At 46.5% G+C, this 8286-nt stretch overlaps 1 protein-coding gene across 6 annotated transcripts in view; it reads right to left on the bottom strand.

The window, feature by feature from the left end:
• The window catches only part of dlg4b (discs, large homolog 4b (Drosophila)), a 43627-nt gene that overhangs the window by 13286 nt on the left and 22055 nt on the right, over positions 1-8286 (bottom strand). For 5 of the 6 annotated variants that reach the window (XM_017440349.3, XM_037976666.1, XM_037976667.1 and 2 more), the window contains 7 exons: positions 4656-4706; positions 4009-4133; positions 3762-3931; positions 1850-1986; positions 1625-1775; positions 1277-1545; positions 942-1044 (listed from right to left, as the gene is read on the bottom strand). In XM_017440349.3, the coding sequence (XP_017295838.2) occupies positions 942-1044; positions 1277-1545; positions 1625-1775; positions 1850-1986; positions 3762-3931; positions 4009-4133; positions 4656-4706 (1006 nt within the window). Of the gene's footprint in view, positions 1-941; positions 1045-1276; positions 1546-1624; positions 1776-1849; positions 1987-3761; positions 3932-4008; positions 4134-4655; positions 4707-7239; positions 8111-8286 lie in introns of those variants that run through there. The other variant, XM_025002559.2, reaches the window with a different exon arrangement.

Genomic DNA, 8286 nt, shown 5'->3' with positions numbered 1-8286 from the left:
GAGGCAGGTGTAGATGGGGGAGAAAAGGGAAGAGAGAGAGTGTGACTGAGGAGAAGTGAATGGTGGCTGAGGCACAGGGAAGAGACAACTAAATAACAAACAATAAACTCGAACTGAAATATGAAGACAAAACATAATACAAAAACCTTACATCCTAACAATCCAAGACTGGTGATTCCATACTTTTTGCCAGGGGTTGTAGTTTCAGGTGTCAGCAGCAGCTGGTTGGATCATTCTGTGAAGAAGCTGCTTATAAGTTTGTTTGCAGCTCCTCAGACTGCAGAAAAAATGTTTCATCTTTTATCTAAAAGCCTTCTTCAAAGAAGAACCCGTCCAGACGACCTGACTCAACCTTGTTAGAAAGCTCTAACATGTTCATTGGTCTGAGGTTCTGCTGCATGTTTGTTTCATGGAAAACAGAACCTTTGAAATCATGGTTCACTGACAGCAGCTGAACTTTAAGATCCCAGATTTAACACCAGGGGGCGCTACTGAGTCAGTTCATCACAGACCTCATTGAGCCATGAAAACACTTCCTGTTCTGCTTCTCTTCATTCAGACTCCTGAGGTGAACAGAGTCTTCACCAATATTATCAGCAGCAGACTGAATTTATCTTCAACCTGACAGCCTGAACAGATTTATAACCTCACAACATGAATGGCTCTGAAGAGTCTTTAAGTTTGAATATTTTTATCAGTTTCCCTGGATCAGGATCAGATCTAAGTCTGTCCAACCCTGGAATCAGTTCACTGATGGTCCAAAGGTCAACAAACCTCCCAGCTGAACTCTGAGGGTTTCTTTAAAAATCCTTCAGCATCATTGAAGAAGCAGCTGGAAGAAGAGCTTCATGTTTTCTTTAGAGTCAGAACCAGAGATTAACTTTAACAAGTCAGGGTTCAGGTAGGGCTAGGTGTGTGTCTGTGTGTGTGTGTGTCCTCACCCTCCGGTCTGTACTGAGCTACGATGGTGACGGTCTGTCCAGCGTTCTTCAGAGCTGCTGCAGCCTGTTCATGTGTGGCGTACCTGAGATCCACACCGTTCACCTGAACACACACACACACACACACACATTATGTCTCTCTATCTTTGCAGGGACTTTCCATTGACTTCCATTCATTTCTACACCCTAACCATTACCAGTACATAGCTAACTGGTAATGGTTCGGGTTCTCATGGAACCACTGCTGGAACTGACTCTGAGGTTCTGTGGTGGAAACCAAACCAGTTCCTGTCAGGTTCTGAACCTGAACCATCCCTTTTGTTCTGTGGACTCACACTGAGGATCTGGTCTCCTTTGCGGAGCTCCCCGCTCAGGTCTGCTGGACCTCCTGCGAGGATGAAGGAGATGAAGATGCCCTCGCCGTCCTCTCCTCCGACGATGTTGAAGCCCAGACCTGTGGACCCCCTCTGGATGCAGACTCTGCGGGGTTCCCGGGAGTAGTCGTCCTCTCCCATCATGCCGCGGGGGATGGGTGAGTACCGGCGTGGTGACGGAGGAGGGAGGGCTTGTGGGTAATCACACATGTAGTCCGGCTCCATGTAGGCTGCAGAGACAACAAACACTCGGAGACTTAGACTCTGAGGGACAGGACTCTGACAGAACCTGGTCTCAGGTCTACATACAGCTGGTCAGGTCAGGGGGGCTGTATCGATCTACTTGGTGGATGTAGTGCGAGGTGGGCGTGGCCACCTTCAGGTAGACCACTTCTCCGGTGTTCTTCAGGGCCGTCACAGCGTCTTCGTGCAGGACGTCCTCCAGAGACATGTGGTTCACCTGCAGAGACCAGATCCCAGGTTAAACCAGAACCCTGTCAGTAAACTTTAAGAACCCGGTCGGGGTCCACTCACCGCCAGGACCTTGTCCCCGATCTGTAGCTGTCCATCACGATGAGCTGCTCCACCTTCGATGATCTTGGTGACGTAGATGCTGTTGTCTCCTGGAACGTGTTGGTTCCCAACACCACCTGCTATACTGAAGCCCAGACCTGGACCAGGAGGAGGACAGGAGGGGTCAGGTGGGAAAATCTTGAAGATAGAAAGGTTCATCTGACTTTGAACTGGTTCTGAAACCAGAACCACAGGTGGTACAGTCCTGGTAAACAGGAAGTTCTCCCTCTTTCAGTTCCAGGGTTTTACCTGTCAGAACCTAAAAATCTGATCTAATCTAATCTGACCTGAAGTCAAGAAAAACAGAACAGATTCCATCGAATCCTTATTTATCAAACTAAAAGTTAAAGCTGGGAGTGAAGAACTGCTTCTTCAGGATCTCAGAGGTTCAGGATCAGGAGCTGCTCATCAGATGTACTGAACTGATCAGCATCAACACCAGGGCGGAAAGACATCAGCAATGACCTCAGAGAAGCAGCTGTTGGAAGGGTCAAAGGTCATTTCCAAACTATCTGGAGTCCATCGTTCCACAGAGAGAAAGATTACTCACAGGAGGAGACGTTTAAGACAGCTGCTGATCGTCACAGCAGATTCACCCTGAAGGTCAGACTGTGCAGTGCTCAGAGAAATGAGCTCCATCTTAGACTCTACAGGCCTCAGGTATCAGGTTAAAGGTTAAAGGTCATGGCTTGTTTCAAAGCCTCTTCTCTTTAATAACAACATGGCAGCTGGACTCAGGTTCATCTGAAGGAACCAGAAGACTTCTGGACCAGAACCAGACCAGAGGACAGATGTTTACCCAGAATGCACTGCAGCTGTCAGCACGGTGGTGGAGGGCTGATGGTTTGGGCTGATTCTGGAGTCAGATGTGAGGCCATCTGTCCAACAAACAGGACAATGATCCCAAACACAGCAGCTAATCTACAACAGAACGGCTCAGAAAGGCTGTTTTCAGGTGATGCTGCTGTGAGGTAAATCTGAGATGTTTCCCTGAAAACTGGGGCTGGATTGTTGGACAGAGTCTGAATAACTTCAGTAAAGTTTTTATTTCAACTCAAACCAAAGAGGATTTTTTTCTGTTCATCACACAACCTGTGTTCAGGTGAAATCCTTCACCACAGGATTTAAATACGACTCTAATCTGTGTTTTATGGGTGGATTCTTTTTACTTCCTTTCAAGGTACCTTTGTTATCTACAAAGAGGCAGTTAGGTTCACAGATGACAGCAGAACATAGAACCTTATAACCAACAAACATTTAAAACACATTTACAGATTTAAAAAGCTGATAACAGACAGAATAAAAGACTTTATGAACCGGTTTGTTCAGCATGGTGGCAGAGCAGATCTTCACCCTGATGGAAGCAGAACTCATTTCTGAACAGATGATTCAGATCAGATCAGATGGACCTGGCTTTATTCAAGGACCTGATCTTAGTCTGAGGTTCTAGAAGAACACTCCAGATATTTAAATCACAAAATATCCTGCAGGGGGGTTCTGTTTAACAGAAAGTGATCCATGCCATCAGATAAAAGAAAACACAAGAAAATATTCAATAAAACAATAAAGATTCTGTTGGCTGGTTGAGGTGCTGATTATGACCCTGCAGAAACAGAAGAAATACTAAAATATGTTCTTTGTGCAGAAAATGAGACAGCATGAGATCCAGATCAGCAGTGAAGGTGTGATGATGTGATGAAGGAACTGAACAGTTTTTAAAGTTCATCAGAACAGAAAAATGATTTTAATAAACCACGAAGATCTGAGTTGTGTTTGATCATCAGAGAACCTTTTAAACTGGGTTCCTCCTGAGAGAACCATACATGTTCTACAGCCTGAGCAGCAGCACCTGAACCTGTCTCTCCATCCTTACCTTTGGGTCCTTTCAGCAGTTTGATCTGAGTGATGCGTTCACTGGGGGGCCGTCTCCTCAGGACGTACAGCCGGACCACAGGCCCCGCCTCCTTCAGGGCCTCCACAGCGAAGGAGTGCGTGACCTCCCTGACGTCGACATCGTTAACAAACACGATGCTGTCGTTCACCCTGAAGAAGAACCAGTTCTGAGGATCAGCACCAAAGTCTTAGAACCCAAACCAGGACGATCAGAACCGGGTTCTTACCGGAGGCGTCCGTCCTGAGCTGCTGCTCCTCCTGGGATGATCTTAGTGATGAAGATGGACGGATCATCTCCGATGTGAGGGTTATCTGTTCCTCCTGCGATGCTGAAGCCCAGACCAGAGTTACCCTGAGGACAACACACACACATGAACACACACTTATATACAGGTCATTGATGAAACACACACATGAACACAGGTTATTATGAAACACACACATGAACACACACTCAGACAGGTGATTGTGTATAAACCCAGGTGTATATGTAAGGAATGGGCCACAGTTTGTTTTGTGTAACGATCTAAAGTCAGAAGTCTACAGATATAATCAGTTGGATCATCCTGTCTGAACCTGAAACTCTTCATCTGTTTGTTCTGAGGAGTAAAATCTGCTGAGTCATGGATCTGTGAAGCTCCGCCCACTTACTCCTCAGGTTGGTTTTGTGTCTAAAATCAGCAGACAGGAAGTTAAAAATAACCTGATGATGTCACATGTGGGCAGAGTGATGGTTCTAAAAACAGAACAGAGACGAGCTATTTCTGAACACCACAACCATCCGGGGGGACGGGGTGTGTGTGTGTTTTGGATGTTGTTGTGTTACAATGTGTGTACTGTGTGTATCATGAAGTGTGTATCTGTGTGTACTGACCCTCTCCAGAGTGATCTCCTCGTACTCCAGCTCCCCCTCAGATCCGTTCATCTGAAATGAAACAGACACGAAGGGTTAAATCACATTCCAGCATCCTCCTGCTCGTTACCATGACGACTGCAGAGTAACAGCTGTTGCTTCCTGAGGGGGCCGTTACTATGGTGACTGCAGCTGTAACCATGGTAACCTCCTCCCTGTGTTTCAGCTCTGCAGGACGTGGTTATGACATCACTTCCTGTCGTCTCTGATACAAACAGGAGAAGAAGAGTCTGACTCAGTTAAGAGTTTTTCCTCTTGTTTCTCTTGCTAAACTGTTCATGTTTTAGCTGCAGATGTTAAGATTTTTAATTTCAGTGTTTTAAATTAAAACGTGCAGTATTATTCTTCAGATCCATAAATCCCACAGATCTACGCAGCAATGAGACCCACACAGTTTAGAGATAAAACTGCAGATCAGTCGGCCATTCTGGACTCAGGTTGAGTTAGGCCTGGAGATCAGCTCCCTCTTCATAACAACTGACCAGTACAGAGATCACAATACTGTGGAAGCTCCACAAATCCATCCGTCAATCTCACGCTCCATTCCTCCCTCAGTCCTGAAGAAGACCCGGAGATATTTCAACTCCTCCACTTGACGCAGCACCTGATTCCCAACCTCGAGAAAGCAGTCCGACCTTTTCCTACTGAGGACCATGGCTGCATCGAGAAAGTGCCAGCAATGTGAACCAGACTCTCGCACCTTTTGTATAGGGACTGAATGGCCCATAAAACCCTCCAGACCACCAATCCCAAACTCATGGAGCACCTCCCCCAGGAACAAGGTAGAATGCGTTCTCCAAGTCCACAAAACACATCCAGACTAATTGGGCAAACTCCCATGTCTCCTTGAGGACCCTAGAGAGGTCTGTGTTAGTAACAGTTCGTTTATAACAAACACCATGTTCATCCGTCTGCCAATCCAGTGGCACTGCCCCTGATTTCCACAAGTTGTTGCAAAGACATGTCAACCAAGACAGCCCAGCAACATCCAGAGCTTTGAGGAACTCAGATCTTGTCCACTGTCGGAGACCTGCTGCCATGGAGCTTTTTAACTACCTTGGTGACCTCGATCCCGGTTAGGGAAGGACCCACCTTTGAGTTCCCAGACTTACCTTCCCCCATGGAAGACTGGTGGGATTAAGAAGGTTCTTGAAGTATTCCTTCTACATGTTTGGGTCTACCAGGTCTGTCCAGCATCTTCCCCTGCCATCTGATCCAACTCACCACCGGGTGGTGATCAGTTGACAGCTCTGCTCCCATCTTCACTTGGGGGTCCAAAACACACAGCCACAGATCAGATGACACAACTACAAAGTCTATCATCAACCTGCAGCCTAGAGTGTCCTAGAACCATATGCACTTATGGACACCCTTAAGGTCCAACACAGTGTTTATTATGGACAAACTGTGACTAGCACAGAAGTTCAATAACAGGACACCACTCTGGTTCAGATCAGTCCTCCCAGTCACATCCCTCCAGGTCACACTGTTGTTACCCACGTGGGCATTAAACTCCCCCAGCAAAATGGTAGAATCCCCAGCTGGAGCACCTTCCAAGCACACCCACTAAGGACTCCAAGAAGGCTGGGTACTCAGAGCTGCAGTTTGGCGCGCAGACACAAACAACAGTCAGAGCCCATCTCCCCACCTATAGGTGCAGGGAAGCTTCCCTCCCATCTACTGGGGAAAATTCCAACACACAGTCACCAAGTTGGGGGGCTATAAGTACTCCCACACCAGCCCTGATTCTCTCACCATTCGTAACTCCAGAGTGGAATAAGGTCCAGCCCCTCCCAAGGAGATTGGTTCCAGAACCCAAACTGTGTGTCGAGGTGAGACTGACTATATCTAGTTGGTATCTTTCAACTTTACACACAAGAAAGGTGACATTCCAAGTCTCAAGAGCCAGCTTTGGTAAGCCAGGGTCAGAGCACCAAGGCCCCCAGCTTTGGCTGCTGCCCAAAACAAAATACATCCCATCCGTATGTCCCTTCCTGCAGGTGGTGGGCCCACAGGAAGGCGAACCCATGTAGCTCATTCGTGCTGAGCCCGACCGGGCACAGTGGGTAGAGGCCCGATCACTAGGCGCTCACTAACAAGCCCCTCCCCCAGGCCTGACTCCAAAGAGGGGCCCTGGTAATCCATGTCTGGACCAGGGAGATTGGCTTCCTTGTTATTTTCTATCCATGTAAGTGGTTTTGAACCCCTCTTTGTCTGGTCACCTAGAACCAGTTTACATTTGGAGACCCTGCTGGTGACAGCAGAGCTCCAAGGATCATTCAGGCACACAAACTCCACCACGATAAGGTACTGATTCACAGAGGAGGTGGTGAGGACTACTTCCTGAAATGTAGAAGTTCTGCTTCCTTAAGCTTTTCTCCTAGTCTACAGAGACTCAAAGTTCAACTGGGTCGATGTTCACTGTTTTTTAGTCTTAAAGCTAAATATTTGTGTTTTCAGAACATCTGTTTTAGATTTTACAAATGCACTTTGTGTTGAAAGAAGAGATGTTTGTGTGAAGAACACCACACAAAAACAAACAGACCTTCTTTGTCAAGAGGCGTGGAGAAGGAGGCGAACCCGGAGTGCAGACTCATCCCAGGAACACTAATTTATTAACGTAAAACTAACACGAAATCAAAAGGGCTGACGTGGCAGCAAACAGAAACTAAATACAAAACATAAACTAACGGAGCGACAAGGCAAAGAACATGAACGTGACATTGACGGGGAAACAAGAGCAATGAATCAGCAGGGTAGTGATGAAATTGACCGGGTTTTAAACACTGAGGATCATCAGGTGAAGTGGGCACAGGTGAGTAACGAGGATTGAAGACAGGTGGAGACGGGCGTGACAGGAAAGCAGGAGCAGACTGAGGGCAAGTGGGAAAAGTGAAACAAAGACAGGAACAGAACCAAAACTAAGAACAAACTCAAAAAATACTAGAAATCATGACATTCTTCAAACCGCCAGCATTACAGTTCATACATGTCAGGAAGTAGTCCTCACCACCACTATCTACTGTATGAGCTAATGATTCCTGAACATCATTACTTCCAGCTGTGGTCAAAAATCTGTGTGAAATGATAAGAAAAAAAGCAGAGTTTAACAGTTTCCTCGTAGAAAATACAGGGATTTATCTGTTGAAGCATGTAGCAGATGATATTTAGCTTTTTATTACTTCTAAATCTCACAGTGTCTTCAAAGAATTTTTCCTGCACAGCTGTTTGAAACATATAAAATGCTGGCTGCCTGATAACTTCCTCCAGGTGAATGAAGAGAAAACAGGATCTTATTTGTGCTCCAGATAACATGGACCCTCAGATTGTTGGTTTCCTTTTCACTCACATCAAACCCACCATTAAAAATTTATTTAAATTGGTGGCCTTAGGATCGCATCTCTGCTTTTTGCAGATGGGGTCTTGTTTACGAATGAGGGAAAAATGGAGCGGGAGGTCGACAGGCGGATTGGTGCAGCGTCTGCAGTGAAGCAGGCGCTGTACCGATCTGTCGTGGTGAAGAGAGAGCTGAGTCAAAAAGCGAAGCTCTCGATTTACCGGTCGATCTACGTTCCTACCCTCATCTATGGTC

This window comes from Kryptolebias marmoratus, linkage group LG7 (genome assembly GCF_001649575.2).
Source record: "Kryptolebias marmoratus isolate JLee-2015 linkage group LG7, ASM164957v2, whole genome shotgun sequence".
NCBI lineage: Eukaryota > Metazoa > Chordata > Actinopteri > Cyprinodontiformes > Rivulidae > Kryptolebias > Kryptolebias marmoratus.
The sequence above is the reverse complement of the archived record's forward strand: the minus strand, read 5'-3'. Positions and strand labels throughout refer to the sequence as shown.